Raw genomic sequence first — 23,110 nt, forward strand, 5'->3', positions numbered from 1 at the left:
AGGCCTCGGAGCTGCAGCGTGGCAGATTTAAACCCGCCCTCTCTCACACACACGCCGCAGAAAGTCCCACCCAAACAGAACTATGAAAACAAACCACAAGTGTGCGTGCGCGCTCGAGGCGACCCCTTCTGCTGAGCCGTGTCTGGCTGACCACTCCGGATGAGACGTGACACCGAGGATGAAAAATACAATAGAGACACTCAGATGTGTCAGCAGCATCTGTCTGCGTCTGGGCCTGACGTGTGTCGTCCTCCCTCCTCATTCACAGCAGAGCGCAGAGGCTTATACAAAACTAATGGAGCAGACACGCTGCATTAACACTCTCATGGATGTATGCACACATATAGAGACAGACAAACAAGTGTGAGTGCAGAAGGTGCCATGTGGCAGCTTCATGACCTGCATCTCATCTCAGACCCCTCGAATTCCCCCGAGAAGCTCGCTCTGCTTTTGATATACAAAAATAATTTTCCCAGTCAGGAGGAAAGTCAGGAGGAAAGGCCCGGCGGAGGCCGGGCGCTGCAAGCAAGCAAACCGCTGAATGATTCATGACAAATCTCACTGTAGCTGGGCGCGTTGTTCAAGGAGGAAACTGAACTGACGAGGTTACGTTCAAAGAAGGCGAGGACCCAGCTGCTGCTCTCTGATTGGTTACACACACCATTTCCCAAAGGGCCGAGGGGAGGAATAAAGAGCAGGGAGAGGTTTTCTTTACTAACAATAGAGCAGTCTGCCTTTGTGTGGAACAGGTTCGGGTGCAAGTTACAGTAGATGACCGAGCCGAGTGACAGTAAGGTGTGATCCTGCTTAATGCAAATGAAATAAGATCCGTGGATCAAAAGAGACACTGTGTGATTTAAAGTACACTGTTCATGCGTCTGCACCATGAAGAGCGGTTTCACAGCAGACAGTGTCGCCTCTGTTGCATCAGGTAAATTCAGAGGTGATGAAAACCTCGGGACACTCACAGCTGTGTTAACTGTCGAGTAGGAGATACTTGGTGGCGTCTGCCTGGAAACTGAACTTTGTCTTGTTTGTCTAATAGAAGTGAAGCTTATGGTTAAGTTAAGATCTGTAATCAGTCATCAGCCTGCTTTCCTGGGTGTTCGGCTGCTTTTGTTACCGCTTTCAATACCGACGTCATTATTCTAGTCCAATCATCTTCACGCCCACCTTCTTTGAACCAATCAGGCGCCGCTTCTCATGGTTTAAATCTGTGCCCTCCATCATTCACCTCTTCATCTTCACCACCACATCAGCGTCTAGACTCCGGGTGGTCCTGCCTTAAACCCTGTGGGCACCATGATGGTGACACGCTAGCATCACACAGCTGCAGACTTGTGGGTTGACCTTACACCTTCTGTTGAAATCAGTTTTCTGTGGAGGCCATTTAAGTAAACTCACTGTTCAAGAACCCAGTTTGACATCATCTCAGCTTTGTGACACGCCGGCGTCAGCAGACATGGCAGAGTGTTGCATTTAAACAACACGTAATCAGTACTCGGGGATCCAGCTGCGCTCCTGCTGTTTATGTCAAATTCCGACCCCACCATCCCAAGTCGAGACTCATCAGAGCGGGCGACTTTTTCCAAGCTTCTATTTTGTCTAATTCTGGTGAGCCTGAGGGAAATCAGTGTCCTGCTCTGAGCTGACAGGTGTGGTCTTCTGCGTTGTGCATTCAGAGATTCTCTTCTGCATATCTTGGCTGTGACGAGCGGTTATTAGAGCCACTGTTGCTTTCCTAACAGCTCCAACAGTCGGGAGATTCGCTTCTCACATCTGGCATCAACAAGGCATTTAAACCCAGAGGACCGCTGATCACGGATCGATGCTACCAGTGCTTAAAGTAGCTGAAATCAGCTGCTCGTGATTTGAAATGGATGTTTAACACTTGCAGGAGAAACCACACTTTGATTGCTTTTCTTTTCAACATAAGAAGGAAACCTTTTAATGAACTCATCTGCTAAATTTTCTTTTGCCTATAAAGAATAGGGAATACTTTTGAAGGTTGAAGTCAGCAGCAATGCGAGGCATGACTTTGCTAATGTTTAACTTCAATATCCTGATCTAACCTTAGCCAAACTGCTTTTATTACCTGAAGCAAACTGTGTACACCCACATGCAGCTCCATCCCTCAAACATGGGTGCAGTGGCTGAACATAGGCGAACAGCTCAGGTGCTCGCAGGAACTGATATGCAGGTGTGATGTGTTACTGGGGCTGAGTTTGGGGGGTTTTGCATTATTTCGAGTCTCAGGGCCCGTTCACACTTTTTCAGTCATGGTCTCAGCTTTGTGACAACTTTCCTCATTGGATTTGTAGAACTGCAGGGATGCAACTCTATAGAGGTAATTGCTGCAGTACTACTGAGTAATTATATAAACAGACTTTTAGCAACAAAATAATTTTCCCTGCGTGCAGGAAATCCACCCGGCTTTGTCCTAGTCTGGTGTTTGCCGTTACAGCAGTTAGTGGCCTTTTGGTCTTTTGGCAGCGTCTGCCCGTCTCCACTCCCCCACTCCACCCGCCTTCCCCTCATCAGCAACAGCCGCCAGACGGCCAACCGATCCTGCCAGCTCTGGTGGGAGGCTGGCGACTGCTCCGTTCCAGCTCCTAAATCAGAGAGGCTGTGTTTAGATCCCCCGTGTAGAGCTGAGCTGCACTCGCACCGGGAGCGCCGCTGTCTTCAGGGTGAACGAAGGACGATGCAATTATTCTCTCCTGTTTATCCTTCAGATTTACGAGCCTGTTTAAATCCTCACCTTCTAGTTACATTTATAAAAGACTATGAAACCAAACCCAGAGACCTGCTTCTGAACGCAGAGACGTACTCAAAGAAAATCTCAAATAACACCATCAGCAGGACACAAAGGCAGCTCATATAGACAAAGGAAACAGCTTTCGTTTGCTTTGATGGTCCGACTGGAGTGAAGTGCACCGCCTCAGGCTGCAATCTTCGAAACAACAAATCCTCACGCAGAGTTTAAGTGCACCATCAACAAAAGTGCATCTTGTTCACCTGATGTGTACCTGGTGAGAGAATCTCTCAGCTTGCTTTTATTCCCTTTTGATTCGTTGCACATCACTCTGTGCGCAGAAGGGTTCCTTCAGGCATTAAGGTTCCCTTTTACCCTACATATACATGCATGCAGCCATTTACTTGGAAACATGACACATGCTCTCCAGACTTTCAAAAACAACTTTGATAATGGCGAGAAACTTTTACACAAAGCCCCCGGGTCTTTCCAGGGAGAGACTTCGCTTCTTAAATTGCCCACATCTTCACATTCTGACATGAAGGAGGTTTTCCATGCTTGCTGCCAGGAGGCTAATTTGCCTTGGCACCACGAGCATTGGACTACCAGAAAATGTGTTTGAATAAGTGCGTGTGTGCGCGTGTGCGTGGATGGGGGAAGTTCTTTTTAATTCTTTGAAATGCCACAGAGACCTCCCGGCCACCCGCATCAGCCCTGAACAACACTGCATCCTGAAGCACTGATGGAAAAAAGCTGCGAACAGAGAATCACCTTGTAAAATGTTGAAAGGCTCTTTATTGGCTATGAAACAACTGCAAACTGATCAGCTTTGAGAAGTGGGAACAACAGAATGCAGTTTGGCACCGACGTGATGGAAGAGAAGGCTTCAATCACTGAATCACTCATTTCAGCTTATTCATAGAGCCCAGCATACAGACTAACAATAAGACAGCACAAAGATGAGCTCATCCAACAGATTTACTAAGCACACCTGTTCAACTGCATGTTAGAGGAATAACATCCAATCAGCCAATCACATGGCAGCACCTCAGTGCACTGGGATATGTAGACTTGGGCCTGAATCTGCTGATCGGGGATTTTCCAAACAGAATCGTCCGAAAACTGGTGAGAAGAAGAGAAAATATGCAAGCGAGCAAACAGCAGTTTATTGTTGCCGACCATGACCATGATCAAATCATCTCACGCTGCTTTCTTTAGCATGAACTTAGCATGAATGTACTGTAGCCTCTAACAGAGCACCTTTGGGCTGCGGTGAAACAAACTAATGTGCAGCAGCTGTGAGATGCTGTCAGCATGGAGCAAAGTCTCATTGGGACTCCTCGTTGAATCAGTAACACAAAGAACGAAGAACCAGCAGGGTGGATCTAATAATGTTTGAAGTTGATTTTGTTCATCTGGACGTCAGGTTTTTGTGAGCGGGAGAAACCTTCAACCACGGTCTCATGTTTCACCCACTGAAACGTCCAGATGACCAAATCCACGTTTCTGAGTATCTAATAATGTGGCCTCTCATCCACTGAACACACTGTACACTGCAATAGCTGCGCCCTTTTTACACACACTCTCCTCTTATTCAGCTATTTATCAATCAAATGTATATAAGTCATGTATATGTCGTGTCTACTTCTTACTTAGTGTGGTGTCTGTCTTTGTTACTGTTTCTGCTGGAGCACTGTAACCAAAATAATCTCTCCAATAAAGTCTTCTGATTCTGATAAAAGCAATTAAACAACCACATGAGCGCTGATCATCACTGGCTCTTGGATTTCCCCTGAAGCCTCTGACTAACTGTGACAACAGCAAATGTCAGGCTGAGCCGGGCGACGTGTTTTTCAGGTTCCACCGGATGTGCTGAACAGTCCAGGGGAACAAAAGACCCCGGGGGCGCGGGAACGACTCCGCTCTGTTTGCTCTGAAGCCTGCCCCCCCCCTCATCCTTTTTAAAATGAAGCCCTTCTGATGATGCTCAGACAAACTGACACCAACATCTGAACCAACCATCTAGATAAGTACTGCTTGTGGTCTCGCACTGTGCCCGAGCTTTAAATTACACGCCCTGCTGTTACAGCGGTGTCAGTTTTCTCATCTAATCCTTGGTAAGATAGCAGGTGCATTTCAGACTAAACATTGTTTGTAGTCGAGCGCAAATTTGTCTTGGCGAAACTCAGACACGACAACATGAGACTCTGATGTTTACGCTCCTCTTCAACGGGCTGATCTGTGACAATGGGGGCATTCATCACTTCCTCATATGGCGTAATCGGCACACGGGAATAAAACTGGACCAACGAGACAGTCGCCGGGCTGTAGCTGACTGCAAAATGCAAATCCTGTGAGCACAAAGGGCGAGTCAGCACAGAGCACACTTCCTTTATAATCCATCGGAGCCTTTTCGATTCACCTGAGGCGTCTCTTCTAGCAGAACAATAGACCTCCACCTGATCTGATTTCTACCTGGCGTAACCTTTCACCATTCCCCCGACACAGGGACCTTTGTTGATCCCAGATGAAGGATCAGATCAGGTTGAAGCAACAATGATTTTCATTCATCTGGAGCAAAACTTTGCTTATACACATCGTGCTTTACAGCTCGTGAGAAGACGTACAGGCACACAAGCTGTTGCAGGCCAGTGACCTTCACTGTTCTGCTCTTTATCACTGATAACAGTCAAAACCCAAAATACCGCATCCCCCACAAGCTTCCCTTTCCCAGAATGCACCACATCCTGCCAAGAAGGTTATGTAAGCCAAATCTGAAGCAGCCTTGGCTGAGAGACATGTTTTACTGCTGGCTGTGTTCCTGTTATCACCTTGGGTGTTTGAAAAGAGGACAGATAGAGTCTGCTTTGTGTCTTTTCAACAAGAGGATCCTTGTGTCAGCCAGGAGCGACGACGAAGCCGTCAGATAAGCAGACATCGAGCACATTCCTTCATAGCGTTAGTTTCAAACACAGCGAGCAGGACAACGCTGAGGATGCAGGTTTAGAAACACTGCGGCTGACAAAGGAAACGAAAAGGTCACGAGACGGTTTGGGGGAGAAGCTGAAAAATGTTTCGGCACAGTGGACCACAAACTGGTGTTAATGCTGGTAGATGTGCACATTTACATGATAAGAAACCATTTCAGAATAATGTTCCTCGATGTAAAATTGTGATCATCATCTATTGTACATAATATCACCAGACTCACAATCTGGAGAAATCTCTGTGTGCAGGAGACGAGGCTGGAAATGAATAACGGATGTGCCTCATTCCCTCAGGCACGACTGTCGCTGCATCCACAGATAAGCTTAAAGCAGCCACACGTGAACACGGTCGTCACTGAGGAGGAAAACTGTTCTGTGGTCAGAGGACTCAAGGTTGGAAATTCCTTTTAAAAACATGGACGCCACGTCCTCCAGCCTAAAGACGAGAGACACCACCTGGTTTGTTATCAGCTCCCAGTTCAAACGCCTGCATCTCTGTGGTCTGGGGGTGGATTAGTGCCTATGGAATTGACAGCTTGCACATCTGGAAAGGCACCATCAGTTCTGACAGGTATATGCAGGTTTTACAGCAACATGCACCAGCATTATGACCACTGACGTGAAGAACACCGATTATCTCGTCATCGTAGCACCTGTTAGACAACTGTGATGGCCAGACGACTCTCCAAAAATGCAGCTCTGGTGGGGCGCTCTGGGTCTGCAGCGGCCCAACGAAGGAACCAGATGAACCAGTGTGATGGCAAACCACACACGTCACCACCAGTAGATTCACCTTAGTTTACTTTGCAGTCACTACTTTAATATATTCTACTTATTGTTCAATATTGTTTCTTTATTAAATGTTTTTTCCATCACACCGTCCAGTGTTTATATGGCGTGCACACATATTAACACTGCAAGGTCAACGTTCTGTTTTATGTTAATGCATCTTTGTTTGAGTTACCTGCTGTCTGGCAACGTGCTGGGAGAGCTGAAGAACCACTGACAGCCTAATTGGGTGAAACCACATGCTTCATGGGGGGGGGGTTCATGTTTGTTTAATTGTTTCGTATTAGTCGTTCATACGGCAGTTCCCCTGTGTCATTTCAGCAGGTCAGTGTGTCTTATGTTTGTTTGAGGTTTGTTAATTGTTAATCTGAGTTTAGTTTATTGACTTGACCTCTTTTATTGGTCTGCCTGTTTAAGTTTTTTGGCTTCGTTAAATATATTTTCATATTTTTGGGTCAATAAAACCCTTTTTTGAATTAAACCCTGGTGTTCTTTATGCTTTACTGCTTGGTCCCTGACAACCAGCAACGGCTCACTGATGGGCCTGATTACCACCTACCTACTGAACCACTGCTGCAGACCATGAACAACCTTTCATGGAAACGTTTTCCCTGAAGTCTGAACTATGTCAGCGGGATAATGTGCAGTGCCTCAAAGGAAAATGGTTCAGGAATGTTTGAGGAGCACAGCGATGAGTTTGAGGTGTTGACTCGGCCTCCAAATCCCCCTGAGCTCAATCTAATCCAGCATCTGTGGGACGTGCTGGACAAACTAGCCCCGCCTCCCGACTTATGAGCGAATTTCTTTCTTAAAATGGTAAATTTTCCTCAACAATTTAAACATCGGATATGTTTTTCCCCCAGTTATTTATGGGAGAGAAGACCTTAGAGCAGCTTGAGGGAAATTGTGAAGCTTCATTTCTTTTATTATAAAAACTATTTTGCGTTGAAGAAAAGCTGATTTGTTTGTATACGTTGTCTTTGTTAGAAATCAATATGTGACAAAATGTGGGGACTCTCCACTTAAGATGATGTAATAATGCCACAGCGGCGGTGGAGAGGAGGTAAATTATTTTTTGAGTGATGACAACAAAAACATGACTCCAAGTAGCCATGATGACCTAACGGCTCATTCCAGCAAGCAGCGCACTGAACAACAACCACAGCGACGCAGAGTCCATCAAACCAAGATTAGTCTCAGTGTTTTATGAGCCCGCAGGGATGTTTGTCTGCACGTCTGGACTCTGCGGAGCATCTATTTGTTTAACTCTGCGGTGAGAACAGGCTCTGACTCCTGACTTCCTGCAAACAGCATTACATAAACCGCCTCTGAGCTGTGAATCAGTCGGGCTGAGATGGATTGGAGGCGCTGGATGAGAGAAGGGGGAAGAAACAGGGAGACAGGAATTGGGCAGAGCAGTGGAAGGACTGAGACAGAAACAAAGACAGATTAAAGTGCAGCTTCCCTCCGCAGGGGAAGCAGCCTGGAAAAATAATTGTCGAGAGGAGACAGAGGAAAGCCACTAATGACAGCAGACAATAAAAACTGGCCGCTGCTGCAGCGTCTTCCCAGCCAGAACGACAATAAGGGAGGAGCTGGCGGCCCCGCTGTTAGCGATGTCCACCAAAGGATTGAACAGCCTCAACCGCAGCACCTGAATAGATCCTCGTCTGGGAATAGACTGTTATTAAGTCGTCTAAACACAGGGTCAGTAACACCGCCGCGGCACCTCCGAGACACTGGGAGATGGCACGGGTGCCAGCTAATTGGGTGGTCAGGATTATTTTGACGAGCAGTGAATAAAAGTGCGTATGAGTCGGAATTATACGCTGCACGTGCGCAGCCAGTAAACAGTGCGTGCTCGACAGCAATGATCCAAACGCGCGGCACAAAGAGGACAAACAAAGCGAATTATTTCAAGACTTTTTATTACTAAATGTTTCTAATTCAGCAGTTTGTGTCCGCAGGTCATTCTAACAGTCGCAAAGTGAATAAAATAAACGGTACAAAAAAGCATCAGTTTTGCTGTGTGCTACAAACGTCATTAGACACTAAAGTTCACATGACAACAAAGACGCATTCTGAACATTCATTTTCCCTTTCAAGTATGCTACTATCCAAAGTGACTAGTGTAAAGTTGGCAGAGGAAATAAAACAAGTATTTACACGTTACAGGTCCAACAAATGCATTTCAAAATGTTTCCACACACACCGTCCACAGGGACGCCACCGACCGGCCTCCACGTCGGAAAGCAGAAACGAGACTACAGCGAAGCAACGTTTAAGACTCGAGTTGATCCACAAGGCAGCCTTCATCTCCCCGCTGAGGTTTCGTTAAAGTCTCGGACCTGGAGCAGAAGCGAAGCACTCGAACACGAGCTGAAAACAGAAATGCAGACCGGAGGAAACGTCCCGAAAAGCTTAAGTGGCTTTTTCAGCTGAGATGATCTTCATGATCGAGTCTCACCTGTTAAGTAACCACCAGAGTAAGCTGGCTGATGAACCTGTGAACTTGCTTGTTGTGCCAAACTCGTGAGCGTCAGTCCAAAAATACAAGAAACTCACACACTACATATCAGCTGAATAAAAATGTAAATAATCGTTTGTGACTAAAGCGATATTTGAGATGAGGCGGCACATGAGCTGTAGCTCAGGCGGTAGAGCAGGTCATCTACTGATCGGAAGGCTGGTGGTTCGATTCCTGGCTTTACTACTAACCCCAATGCATCCATCGGAGTGTGAATGTTAGAAAGCACGACACCGAGCCCCGTCAGCTGAACGCCTCTTTGGTTTAACCAACTGAAACAAGTGGATCATTTCATCCATGAACTCAGTGAACCTGCGACCAGAGAGCCGACCGGCAGAGTACCGCCGCTGGTTAAATACCTTCATTTACACAGCAAATGATGAACGATTGTGATTTCTGCCAAGACTGCATTCAGGAAGGTGAAACAGTACCAGATTGTACATACACACGTGTGTATTTTAAGTGTATATACAGAAATACACATAACGGACACGTGTAGGAGGAGGGCGACCAGCATGTACAATAATATACATAATATACACAAAAACCTGCTCCTAGTCGAGCCCGTGATCACAGCTTCAGACACCAGCTCGTTTTGGATCAACAAACTCTGACGTCCACACGCGTGCAGAGGAACAAACCACAGCTGTGCCTCCACAGCTGCCACAGCATCGCTCTTCTGTCAGGCAGGCACAGAGATTTAAGACAAGGCTGACGAAACGTCTTCAACAATAAATACAGAACACAGTCAACAGAAACTCAAACCCGAACGGGCTAAAATGTACCCGCCAGGGTTTTTCTTACAAACTGTAAAGTCATCAAAATGAGCTCGAGTGACAAAAACATTTCAAAAACAGATTAAAATTTCATTAAACCTAAAAATAATAATAAGACTCACGTGGATTGAAATGGAAAATAAAGAACCTTTAAGCTGCTTCATTCCTCTGTGATCGTTTATCTCAAATTCTGATATTGGAAAAGCTGAATGTGACCTACAGCACGTTTTTATGTCTGCGTCAAACAGACACTGCTGATTGACATTTTTCCTCCCCAGACAGACAGCAGAGGACACGGCTCCCCACTGTGTCCAGAGCATCTCTCTAGCTCTGTATATATGGAATATGTCGGCCGTGTGCGTCCACTCAGAGAACCCGAGTTGCAATGTAACCAAATGCAGTCAAGAATCCCTGTGCAGCCTGTATATTCCATATATATGGAGCTGGACAGGTAGTCTCTTTACTCAGAGAACCGGGGTTATATTGTAACCAATTGTTCTATTTCACGATATATTTGATACTTTTCAGTATCTGAAGCCCACATCCTCTCTCCTGAAACCGTTACGTTCCAATAGGTTGTCTTGTTTTTCTGACAAGACAACTACAGCAGTTTAAAGATTGCTTTTAAAATAGCTTCCAGCATGAAATGTACAGGACACCCACTCGAGCTCCACTAACAAATGTTTCATACTGATGTGACTCATAAAGTGATGATGGGGGGCGGGGAGGGGCTTCCTGCGGTGAGACAAACTCAGTAAAGTGGGGACAAACTCAGACATCTGCAATTAGCTTCCTGAATAAGTATAAGTGGAAAATTATAGCCGATGCTAATAAGTTTGTATTAGTTATGTTTCAGAGTCAGCAACAAACGGAGCGTAAAGATGGGAGAGACATTTATTTGTTGTTATTCAACACCCAGCGTTCGGGGAAAGAGTTGAAACTATGTGACAAAGATTGCAAGTTTGTCTCACTCTGCATGAGTTTCATTAGTTGCACAATTAGCCAAACTCCCCCGGGGTTGAAATGAAGTAACAGGACGCGACAGCTTAGACAAGACGGCTTTCATAAAAAGAGGAAAAACCAAGGACGTAATCAATAAACACAATTAAGACAAATAACAAAATGAAAGGAAGCTTCATCATTTTAACAGCTGTGCAGTCAGACACTACACAGTTTGTCCGTTCGTCCATCAGTCTGGGCTGAAGTATTTACACTGTGCAAATGAAACATCGAGCAGACAGTGTTAGAGTTTCTTTCACGTGGTTCCAGGTGCCGTAAGATCTCCGTCGCTTCCCCGACTGTCCTGATTTCACTCCTCTTGACAAAAAACAACCGTTTCTCTTCCTTTCAGTCACGTCCTGGTTCAGCTCTCATGGATAATGTCTTTGGATCGCTAAAACTTCATTTACACCTTTTTTTCACACTCCTTTGTTTCCCCAAAGGTCTCTCCTTCATGATTCAGCCAATTAAGTTTAGATATAAAACTTAAATAAAATAAGATTAAACGATTACACTAATACTGGCAGTTTAGGGCCAGATGAGGGTTATTAAAAACAAACGCCATCTTTCTCTCCATGTGAACCACAGCAGCCCTCCTCCCTGCAACAAACCTCACCAGCCTTACTGAAACAATGCGTCTGCATTCACATGATCGCATGGAAGGTGCTCTTCAGAATGGGCCTTATGGTTTAATGGGGATGACGATCAATCCCTGGACTGGTTTTTTCCTCTATCGTAAGTTCAGAAGAAGATGACATCCTCCTTATTGAGGTCCTCTGTGGTGAACTTGTAGGGCGGCGGCAGGCTGTGGCTGAGCCCTTGAACCTGTGCGCTGGGATTGAGGCTCTGCGGCTGCACGGGGGAGTGGAACTGAAGAGCGCCGGTGCTCTGCGAGTGGGGAGGTATGATGGGAGGCTGCAGGGAGGGTTGAGGATGGGACTGTGCAGGAGGCATGGGGGGCTTCTGAACATTTGGAGGGTGGGAGGCAGACTGGATGTCTGGTCCAGCGTTGTCTAGAGAACTGGGCTGATCTGCAGGAAAGGCAATAAGAACAAAGAATTATTGCAAACACAGTTATTCACAGCAGCTCGATGCAGTCGGGCTTACTCATACAGGAATGTAGTCACATAATCCTGTCAGAGCTTTTTTCTTTGTAGCTGCAGCAGAGAGGATTAAAACGTCTGTGTCAGCAGCACCGCTTGATATTAATCATACATGAAACTGATAGGTGTTTACACAGGGTGAGGCTGGGCATGCAGACTTCAGAGAGGAATGTGACTGGGTGGGGTCAGGTTTGCCCAGGTGGAGAACGCAACTCTTTTGTTTGCATCTATGAGAACCAGGATTAATAATGCAGCAGGCAAAGACGGACGAGAGGAGATTGTGTTTGAGTTCGTCTGATTGAGCGCGTGCGCAGCGATACCTGCGTGGTGATGCTGGGTGTGCGACTGAGGAGGGGCCAACATCGGGACCTGCTGGTGGGGGCTGACGGAGCGCTTGACCTTGTGGGCGTTGTCCTCTTTGGTGGAAAGCTTCAGTGGGAGCACCTGCTTCGTGTCCAGCGAGGCTGCGGGGAGACCGAGGGAGGGGACGGGGAGCAGAGAGATCAGATTAGATGAGGCCACTGTTTGATAAGCCTGACCCAGTGAGGACTGCCATGTGATTCTAATGAGACCGATCAGGCCGAGCGCAGGTCAGGCAAGAAAATCCATTTTAATAGAGAGTCTGCTGCACTGATTAACATCACCTACGGGAGGGAGAGACTTAGAGCCTAACGGCCTACACCCAGAGTGCTTCGCTCAAAAAGCACCTGAGCTTTACAAACTGCTTTGAGTAAACAGTCTCTCACGAGTGTGAGCGAGAGACGACCCGCACCGTTATCACCTTCCTTGGTACCTTTCTAAACAGGACTGCACTGTATAGTATTTACACCTGTGGCCATTTAATATCAAGTCTGCAAGTGCTGGAATTTCTGATGCGCGGCCATGATCCCGGCGCCTCACCGGTGCTGTCGGTGCGATGCGAAGCTTTGCCGCTCTTGCTTCCTTTCCCTTTGCTGCTGTTGATTGCCGCCAGCTTGGTGGGGATCTGCTGCTGAACCCCGACCGGCTTGTGCAGCTGGTTGGTGGTGCTGAAGAGATGGAGCGGCACCTCCGTCTTTAGCGGCAAAGTCGAGGAGCCCGTCTCACGTCGCGCTATCACCTCGGGACGCTCCGGATAGTCGGCTTGTGCCACGGACATGCTGCCACGCACCAGCGGCTTCGGAGGCAAGTCGGCGGACCCGGAGGACATGAGGAGATCTCCATTTAGACTTCCAGAAAGGGGAGCCACCTGCAGGACAGGAAAGAACGGGTTATTCTTAAGGTGGACTTTTAAGCTCAGTCTCCGTATCGATGCGTCGATTCAGTTTAGAATCACAGCTGCAAATGTTTGCACAGCCCGTGTGTGCGTGTGCATGAGAACACAACTGCAAACAGCTGCAGAGAATACACAGATCGCACGCCATGAATCGTCTGCCCTCTGTAATGGCAGGGCGTCATCAAATCTGCTGAGGCGCTGGGTATTTACGGGCTAAAGAAGGAATCAGAAACACATTGGGCTCTTGCTGAGCATGCATTTTGGTACATCTGGTGCAAGCTTTTGATTCCCCCCCAAAGCTGCTTGAGGACAAAGCGCACAGAGACACAGACACAGAAAATCAGAAACATAAAACCCTTAATAATCCGTGCGCACACAAAGGCGTGTCGAACAAAACGAACAGGACTGCTAAACAAGCAGGCGAACAGGAAAACGGCTCCGGTGACATGAGCGGATAATAGGAATCGCATTTTCCACTTAATTACTAGAAGGGAGGAAAGACGATCTGGAGGCCGAGTCAACGTCAGCGTCCGAGCTGCACTCAGTGAGACGGATTTCTGCAACAATGCAGTGATGTGGTGTTTGTGTTAACAATCCCACAAGTTTCATCGCCACAAAGGCTCCTTTCAGCGCACTTTTGTAAGAAATACTACACAACCAAACTTTGCTAATCCGCGTCTGCAGCGCTGTGACCCAGTTATGGTGGAGGATGATATTTATCTGACATTATATAAGAAGTCAAAGAACAATGGCCGACTACGAATCAGCCAGAAGGGGTTAACTCTTCACCGTCCTCTTACGTGATAATGATGATGATGAGAATAACAGACAGGAAATCTTTGGGGATTACTACCATGGTCTTAATTATAAAAATAAACGAACAGCCTTCCTCTAAACGGTGTTTAATGTTGTACAAATATCAACATCAGTTTCTCTGTGGCATCAGCCTGTCTGCGAGCAGTCCACGTGCAACGTGATTGATGCTGCTGCTGACACTTCCTGTGGCGATGGGGAACGCCTGACTGAAGGCAGACTCATCCGAGCGCTCTCGTGTGCAGACTGTAGCTTCCTCTAGCCGAGACAGTGAAGGGGCCCTCTGTGGGCGAAGTCTCCATTCATCCTTTCTTGACCCCTCGGTTTTGCTTCTTCTCCGTAATTTTTCCTCTTTCGGCACTCGCTCATCTCGGCACACAGATCCTTCATTGTTCCCACAACAAGGTGATCTGCTTTAAGCGACGCAAACAGCAGGTTTCCAGGGCAGTAAACCACGCACGAGCTGCCGAGCACAAAGAGCTCTGACTGACAGCACATAAACAATTAGCACTGGCTGCCTTCCACAGGGTACTGCTAATGCTGGGTTTGGACTAGCTGATTACAGAGCCAGGTTCCTCTCAGCCTGCATATTCCCATATCATAATGTATCCACGAACCCTGCACAAAGACTTCTATATGCTGACAACACCAGCTCGGGGCTTTTAGCCGGGAGTAATTCATGTGTTGAACAGTGACGTTAAAAATGTTTTTTATGGTTAATTTGCAGCTGTGATCCAGGCTGAAGTCACGAGATTAGCAGGCAAAACACGTTTAATCCAAAACCAAACTGCACCTAAGTAAATCCTACAGTTCCTGAATGTGGTCCGACTCAGAGAAAGCACACGGTGTTTCACAGCAGCTGTTATTCATGCCACAAAATTATTAGCCAGCATTTCTTATTAATGCCTGATGAATCTTTTAAGTCTCGCATCAATCAAAAGATCAAACATTTCCATCTTTTCCACTCAGCACAAGTTTTGGACTTCAGTCGATTCTCTACAAATAACAAACATGTGGAGGAACTTTAACCCATTTCAGTCACTCGCCGGCTGCAGAGGAAGAAAGCAGCCGTGTCTGTTTGGGTTCTCCTTACACCAACAATGATCAATACACTGCAGCTTTATCAATAACATGTCACAGCCTGTTATTACCTTAAAAATCCTCATTAATCCCAAAAAAGCAACTTTCTCCAAGACTCCAGTAAAAGTACTTTGAATGTAAAGCAGTACTTTCCTCTCTCAGAGCAAATGATTCACTGGGAGTAATTTGCAAATATTGTGGTTAAAGACTGAACAGTACTGCACACAGCGTACAGCTAACAGGTGGGAATAGCCACAGTGACAGATGGCTCAGAGAAAATATCTGCCCTCGAGCGCAGTGCTCAGCTCCACAAAGCAACTGCTAGCAGCTGATTATAGAAGAACCCAGAAACAGGCCTTTAGGTTTCTGTGCACATGGTGAGGTGTTGATGAGCGTTTACTGCGAGCTTCACAGAAACACACTGAGACCAAAGCAATTAATATCAGTCTGGAGGCTAAAGCCAAAGAGCAACAAGAACTTTTACTTTGTTTGTTCGTTTGCAGACTTTATGTTTTAGTCACATTTGTGTGTCTTCACATAAAGAAATCAGAGAGGATCTAAATAACACCGTTATGCATGTTTGGCTCCTAATTATTCCACCTTTGTGCTTTCGTGCTCACTCTTAGTAGCTCCTGTTGTCTCGCACTGCCCTTTACGTCACATTTTTAGGTACACCCATTCAGCTGCTCGTGAAACAGCTGGTGCATGGAGCAATTTGGCCAACTGTTTCTTGATCATGTTGTTTACGTTCACTTAAACCTAGAAATCGAGATGTAACCTCAGCAACGCTTGGCTTTTATGACCTTCCAATTACAAGAGTACTGAACAATCAGACCACAGCCAACCCAAATCCCGGGGCCAACTACGATCAGACGAGATAACACAGATCAAAGAGGAAAAAAATGCTCTCTTCAGTCAGAACATGTCAAAACCTGCACAGTTGTTGCTCACGTATGTTAAGAAATGCGCACATAGAAGCATGTCTCTTTTTATGAGTCTAATCAAAGCTCTCTGCGATTGCTGATGAGTCCTCATTTTGGTTGGTGGCAGATAAATGTCTGTTGATATCAGCTTGGCCAGGAGCCTGGAACAGATCCTGCGGGTGTAGCTAATGAAAAGACCGTTTGATGTGTTTGACACAGAGGGAGAAGAAACCACTTCCAAATCTCTCCAAACAACAGCCAAGAAAGTCCCAGCCAACAGCATAGAACTGAAACCCATAGACGCTGCACGTATGTACAAAATGCACGCACAAAGACTGATTACATAGGTTGTAAGTGTGATGTAGTTCAGGTCTCATCTTGCAGTTCATGCAACAAACTTCACAGAAACCTTTTTCACCGTCACCGTTTCAGCAGAGGCCTCTATAATTAGAAGAGGATTACTCATGACAGAGGATTAGGTCAGTTCACCCAGAGGCTCTGCTGCTTCATCAGAGGGGATGCGGTTCTCCTGGAGCCACTGAAGTACTCCAGATATGACTCACAGTCAAAGGCCTCTGCAGCTTGTAATGAGATGATAACTGCAATAATTCACATCAGCTGGTTATGTTTGTGTACATCCTGAGTCTACACTCCCGTTACTCGAGGTCTGGGGCATTAAAAAAGGTTCCTAACATGAAATCTGTGAGAATGCACGAGGGCAAAGGTCACCGTGTGAAGCTGAGCAAAGTTACAGACTATTTTAAAAAAGGAATCCACAGTTGCAAAAGAGCTCTGTAGCGCTTTCTGGGACGTGTCTGGGCGTGAATGAACAGCGTCGTGTTAGCTGACAGTTAGTCAGCATGGGATGCAGGCTGGAGACGCTGGCCAATCAGCAGAGAGGGACTTATGACATAACTATAGATTGCAATCAGACAGAAATACATGCATATGAGCCCATGGAACAGCACCAATGGTTTACAGACTTGAGTAATTGCAGTCCAGTGACGGTGAATCACTGTGCTGCAGTCAGAGTCATCACAACATCATTGGAAAAAGGCAGCACGCACATGGTGTGCGTGTAGCTGGTAGCTTTTCACATTCACGCTGTAATATTAGTATTTGAAATTAGCTTTAGGTATTTCTAGAGGCTGTGAAAGAGCTTGAGCCAACACATCGCACTGTTACATAAATCATAACACTTTTTCAGGTAAGCAGGAACCAGAGCGTGCAGTGAGTCCCGGGTCTGCGCTGAGCTGTGTCAGAGTGAATGTGGCGGCGCTCTGTTCATGGACGCATAAAGCTTTGCTGCATCAGCTACAAATGAACGAAGTCAATTCAAAGTATGTGATTCAGGCGCTGATTATAAATGCTCTATCCACTGATATTTTTTTTCTTTGACAAACAGATAAAATCTGTGTCAAGACAAAAGTTGCCGGTGCACACAGACACCCCACTAAGCTGTAATTGGTTGTTGCAGACCTTTGAAAACACTAAAGGCTGATATTAAGTAGCTCCTTGACAGATTTGTTAGCATCGGGCATGAAATTACAGTCAGTGGCTCTGTCTCAGAACTGCTCTCCCATGAAGCTCACAATGCAACGCATTGTAGCGTAAGGAGAGGAAGCATAAGCAAAGACGAGAGCGGCTGGGGGGTAAGGAGATGAAGCACACAGAGGTGTGTTTTCAACCGTCAGTGTAACATCAGCCCGTCTATGACACCGATGCTTCTCCCACTCGTAGGAGACCCGATAAGCAACTTAACAAAGGGTCCTGTGGCAGCTTCTTCATGTTTCCACTTCAAAGTGATGAAGAGAGAAAGGGCACACGGACACACTAATGAACCATCGTGCAAAAGCGAGCACAAAGAAATGCTTCAAATCAAATGCATGCAACACGTGTGAGCCCGTAATACATCATAACAATAACAACAGTGCATGTGGCCACCAGCACGGGTGCCCCACCTCAATGGTCTTCCTCTTGATCTTCTTCTGGTGTTCCAGGCGTTCCTTTTCTTTCTCCACAGCTCTGGTGGACTCTCTCAGTCTCTCCAGGTCCTGCTGGTACGTCTCCCTCTGCATGTCCAACTCCTCCTTCTCTTTTGCCAGTTGCTCCTGCGCAACAAGAAGTGATGCTGCAGCTTAGGCTTTGTTAAATATAAGCTCAGCAAGTTTAGTCTTCAGCAAACAGAAAGCCAAACGTAACTGTCCTGCAGCTCTTAGGTAACAGAGAGCACCTCACCTCTGTCCTCCTGCACTCCTCCTCTCTTTGTCGTAGCCTGGCCTCGGTAGCCTCCACCTGCTGGCGGTGCCTCTCCCTCTCCTTCTCCCAGCGCTGCTGCTCCTGCCGGTGCTGCGACTGCAGCTTGTGGAGGCTGGCCAGCTCCTCTCTCTGCAAGGCCAGAGTCCGCTGCTTCTCCTGCTCCAGGAGCACGTTCCCCTTGTGGCGGCCGGGCAGGGAGGCCCGCTCCGTCAGCGAGGCCCGCTGCAGCTCGATCTGACTGTCCTGCTGCGAAACAATGGCCTGAAGAGACACACGAGACCAGGTGAAACAACAAAAACGTCGCAGACGATGATGAGCAGCTGAGATGTTATTACATACTAATGCATTTCATTTATAGAGTGAAGGGCAGACTTTCACCTCCAGACTGTAGAGCCTCTGTGAGAGCATCAGCACTCTGTCAAAGAACTAGAGTGCAAAGACAGACAAGGTCAGCACGCTCAAATATCCACAACACAACATTTTACTGGGTTAATAAACATCTCATGGCTGCAGCAGGCACGACTGCGAGCATCAAAGCTGACGTTGTTGTGTAGCTGAGAGATAAGAGGCGCTTACTTCAGCCTCTGGGAACGAGTCGGACCAGATGCGATTCCACCGGGCAGGAGAGCTCTCGTCGACCTGAGCGAGAGACACACAGCGAGCCATCAAACTGCAGTGCTGCACATCACGTACAGTACAATATAAAATATGACCTCAGCACTGAATTATTTAATTTCAGTTTAGTAGAATTAATTTTGTGAAAAAATCCAAAAGTGATTCCAGGAAACAGCCGTGAAAAACGAATAATAAAGTTTAATAAAAGACGAAAACCGAAACGTGTGAAGTATTAGTTCAGAGCACTGAACAGAGTCTGCTGGCTCTGCTGTCCAGGAGAGACGTTTACTGGAATCAAATGAATGTTCAGAGAATTTGTTTATCGAGGTTTCATCTATGTAGACACAGATGAAGTCACCTGCAAGCACGTGGAAGTTTCCAGAGGACTTGCTCTGGTTCTTACTATTTACAGGAAATAACACCGACTCATCCCGAGGTGTGTGTGTGTGTGTGTGTGTGTGTCCTACCGTCTGCTCCAGGGCGTGGCTGCCACAGAGGTCTTTCAGCTGAGGGTCAGAGCTGGCTCTTTGACTCCTGTCTCTGTTTCTGGACTCGGCAGAAAAGTTCTTCTTCACACTGCCATCTGGCACACACACACACACACACACACACACACACACACACACACACACACACACATTAACAAATCACAAACGCTTGGGGGGGAAAGAAACTGACCGGCAAACGGTCATAATCTAGGAGAAACTTCACACATACAACCAGATTTGTGTGTAAACTGTCCCCACAGATGTATTTATTCATGTGTATTTATCTGTCCTGTATGTGTGACGTCAAACAGACTTCTTTGCGGCTCGCGCTGTGCTGGACTCACTCTTGTTGAAGATGGCGGGGCTGCTGTCGTAGCCCCCAAAGGTGTCGGCTCGCCTGGGCAGAACCCCAGAGCCGCTTCCTTCCTCCCACCTGGCGGGTGCAGGAGGCCCCTCCCTCACTCCAGACTGCAGCAGGTTCTGAAGGTTCTCCACTGAAGCCAAAACAAATCAATAATATTACAACCTACTAATTTATGCAGCAGCTGAGAGACGAGAACACGTGTGTGTGAACGTCATTTAATTCCCTTTGAAACTTAGATGCACGTATTGTCATGCGGCCTGGTCCTACCCTCAGTGATAGCTCCTTTGAGCAGGACCTCCCCCTGCTGGAGGTCTGAGAAGTCTCCTCGAAGCAGAAGTCTGGAGCGCGACGCTGCGTCTTCCAGCCCTGCCACAGACTCGGCCATGTCCGCAAACAGCTGAAGCTTCTCGGTCAGCGCCTGCGTGATCACTGCATCCTTCTGGCTTAGCCGTTCTACAGTTGGGAAGCATGACACAGAAGACTCATTCCTGGACAAGCTTTAATATTCTAGACTTCTAGATAGTTGAAGGGTAAGACAACACACGAGCACCACCTTGTGGCCTCTAGTTACCTCGAAATTCTTTAAACCTGGAAGCTCGCGCCTCTTCTTCCTCACTGAACAGCCTTTCCTCAGTGTGAGGACAGCTAACGGGGGAGAAGACAGGAGCCAGATGAGGAAAGGATCCTGGCTTTGATTGAGGTGTGTGAACACTTTCTTTGGATTAGCCCGAGTGATAAACAGATGCGTGTTTGTGTGTTGCTGCAGCTACCTCTCTGCAGCTTGTCGTATTTGCGTCATCCATGAGTTTCGGTCCTCCTTCGAGCCGGTGTGGATCTCATACATCTCCGGCTCATTGGAAGAGGCACAGATGAGAAACATGGCTTTCTCCTCGTGGGCAACCTCCCTGACTATGAGCTTCTGGAGAGAGATAACTGACGGCTTGTTATCCTGGGAGGACCAGAAGAACAAAAGAGAGGAGGGGGCGGAAACGAGAATGAGAGCTGAACCGATGAGTTTACAAACCTGTCGCCCGTCACAGCAGAATTCTGCTCCTTCTTTCCAAAACACACCGAGCACATTTCTCTTTGATGCCCTTTTATTTTCATAGATACCGACGTACTCACCACTGCAGCAAATACATATTTCTGATCTTTTTCTTGCAGCAAAAGCAACACATCTGACAGCAGCACGGCAAGAATATCTAAAGGAAGAGCAACAGAAATGACAGCTTATTGATTTATAGAACCAGAACACGTGCACAGACAGCAGAGGAGTCATAGTTTTATTATGTGATAACCTTTGAGTCTGCCTGAAGCAGCTCTCCAGCTGACTGTGCCCTCATGAAGCAGCCGTCTCCGGCCCGGCGCGAGGTCCTCCCTCCGAAAGACACGACCGTCTTTGAATTTCCCCTGTGCCTTCGGCTCCATCCTGAGGTGTATTTCTCTGAGCCTGGAGCTCTTCTCGTGGAGATTAACCAACGTGTCCACCCGTACGATGGTGTCTTTGATCAGACCCAGCGCCCGACTCAAATCCACATGCTCGTCCGTACCAGCTAGGAACAAGGAAGAAATGATTAAACACAGCGAAGTCATTCTGGGCAGTAACTGTGATCTACGGAGCAGAAATACCTTCAGTGTTGTGAAGAATGCGCTCAACTAGTACCGGGTACTTTGTAATCCGCTGTGTCACCAATAAAATACACTCAGTCACTCCGAGCCGCCGCACAATAGACAGGTGACTGATTTTCTGCAAGAACAAAAGCAGAAATATTTGATTTGACGCTGCACGGTAACCAACGCCTCTTTAATGTGATATGATGCAGCTAATTCTGTGTCGGCGTCGTACTCGGATGATGTTTTGGAACTTTTTGTTGTTTTGCAGCTGATCTTTGTAGTAGCTGACAGCTTCAGGGTGGTGACTGCAGAAATCTCCATAGCTGTCCTTCATCTTCTCTCCGATTTCACCTGAGAACTGGACAAAGAACAAACGTCAGCTCTGTCGCCGATGGTGGGCATCAGCGTGCGTGCGTCTCCTCCATACCTGTGCGATCAGGACGTCTGCCAGTTTGTTGATGGTGTAGTTCCTGTCGCTGGGCGGGACGAGGCTTTCTCGCCGCCGCTCTTTGAGACGAGACAGGAAGTTTGTGTGAAGGTCGAGGAGGTTTTCCAAGCGGGGAAACAGACAGTCCAGCCTTCCTGCGTCCATCTGGAGGTTCTCCTTCAACTCCCGGACGTAGACGCGCAGCATGATCTTCAGAGTCCTCACATGATGCATCTCTGTCTGCATCAGCTCTACAGGACGACACGCATGTTCTGTAATGCACGTGTGTGTGTCGTGCACTGAGGTGCTGGATGTTGCGTAAAGCTCCTGGTTTTCCCCTCATCTACACACTCCGTTACATTTAGGCTTTTTAAACACACACATTTACACATTAAGGTTTATTTACAGCTCTCGCCGAATTAAATGTGCGATTCCAACTGTGTTACACTTAAAGTGCACGGCCCAATCAGTGTGCCTTTCAAAGCGCCGTCTGCACCCACTGATCCGCGCGACAGGCGGCTCACTGGCCGGACACGTACAGGAAAAATGAAATCACACTTACCGTATATCACGTCTTGTCTCTTCGCCGTTTCTTTAGTGTGCTTTTTGAGATACTGCTGATCAACCGCCGAACTCCACGAGTCTGCCTCCAAATCCTGAGCATCAGACTCCAGATCAGCCCGCACAGCTGCATAGTGAGCATCTGAGGAGAGCAGCAGAGGCATCACACCTGCTCTGCTTTGTTGGTTATAATTATTTTGAAAAGGACTTCTGAATATTGCATGATGACACCTCAACATGTGCAGAATTTTATAAATAATGACGATTCCTAAATGACCGTTATTGTGCAGGGTCCCTGTTTAACAGCTCATCCTTCTGAACTAAAGGATTTCCCGTCGCCTAAATGAGACAGTTTATAAAATCATCAGCGCGGCCGAGACGACGCGCGGCCTTGTTTTCATCTTTTAAACGATCTGTAGCAACTTTGTGTCTCACTACAGGAAACTTGGTCGCCTCTGCAGAGGCGAGCAACACTAGTTCAGACACGCTACAGTCGCTTCCAGCAATGCCGAACCCACGTCGCACGTTATCATCAAGGTCGCTTTCCTCAAAGGGCCGATAACAAAGTGTGACTCCTCCTCAACAACATATGATCTCCGCCCCTTTCATCAGTTATCCATGAGCACAGTGCATGCTGTGATGTTCTTAATATCAGAGATAATATAGGTGATCATCCTCCATATTGATAACAACTGTGAGGAAAAACAACCATCCTGCCCTGTCATACATTGTTAAAGCGTGGAATAAAACGGGTATCGGCAGAAGCCCTTTCATA

General features: G+C 47.0%; 1 protein-coding gene and 1 long non-coding RNA gene across 6 annotated transcripts in view; one reads left to right on the forward strand and one right to left on the reverse strand.

Moving 5' to 3' along the window:
* The first annotated feature begins 1,362 nt into the window (after window positions 1-1,362).
* Window positions 1,363-8,892, forward strand: LOC113015654 (uncharacterized). 2 transcript variants are annotated; one of them, XR_003271140.2, is made up of 2 exons: window positions 1,363-5,793; window positions 5,992-8,892. It is a non-coding gene; the product is annotated as an uncharacterized LOC113015654 (long non-coding RNA). The 2 variants fall into 2 exon arrangements; XR_013905173.1 differs by having other exon boundaries at window positions 6,037-8,892.
* The window catches only part of arhgef18b (rho/rac guanine nucleotide exchange factor (GEF) 18b), a 43,387-nt gene continuing 28,719 nt past the window's right edge, over window positions 8,443-23,110 (reverse strand). For all 4 annotated transcript variants that reach the window (XM_026157740.2, XM_026157741.2, XM_080297287.1 and 1 more), the window contains 18 exons: window positions 22,337-22,477; window positions 21,775-22,025; window positions 21,580-21,705; window positions 21,363-21,480; window positions 21,032-21,286; window positions 20,859-20,935; window positions 20,504-20,682; window positions 20,305-20,378; window positions 20,001-20,186; window positions 19,714-19,863; window positions 19,349-19,464; window positions 18,843-18,905; window positions 18,645-18,692; window positions 18,246-18,527; window positions 17,969-18,118; window positions 12,837-13,164; window positions 12,257-12,400; window positions 8,443-11,864 (listed from right to left, as the gene is read on the reverse strand). In XM_026157740.2, coding sequence (XP_026013525.2) covers window positions 11,575-11,864; window positions 12,257-12,400; window positions 12,837-13,164; window positions 17,969-18,118; window positions 18,246-18,527; window positions 18,645-18,692; window positions 18,843-18,905; window positions 19,349-19,464; window positions 19,714-19,863; window positions 20,001-20,186; window positions 20,305-20,378; window positions 20,504-20,682; window positions 20,859-20,935; window positions 21,032-21,286; window positions 21,363-21,480; window positions 21,580-21,705; window positions 21,775-22,025; window positions 22,337-22,477 — 2,978 coding nt within the window. In that variant the 3' untranslated portion in view covers window positions 8,443-11,574. The remainder of the gene's footprint in view (window positions 11,865-12,256; window positions 12,401-12,836; window positions 13,165-17,968; window positions 18,119-18,245; window positions 18,528-18,644; window positions 18,693-18,842; window positions 18,906-19,348; window positions 19,465-19,713; window positions 19,864-20,000; window positions 20,187-20,304; window positions 20,379-20,503; window positions 20,683-20,858; window positions 20,936-21,031; window positions 21,287-21,362; window positions 21,481-21,579; window positions 21,706-21,774; window positions 22,026-22,336; window positions 22,478-23,110) is intronic.

Source organism: Astatotilapia calliptera, chromosome 23 (assembly GCF_964374335.1).
Source record: "Astatotilapia calliptera chromosome 23, fAstCal68.1, whole genome shotgun sequence".
NCBI lineage: Eukaryota > Metazoa > Chordata > Actinopteri > Cichliformes > Cichlidae > Astatotilapia > Astatotilapia calliptera.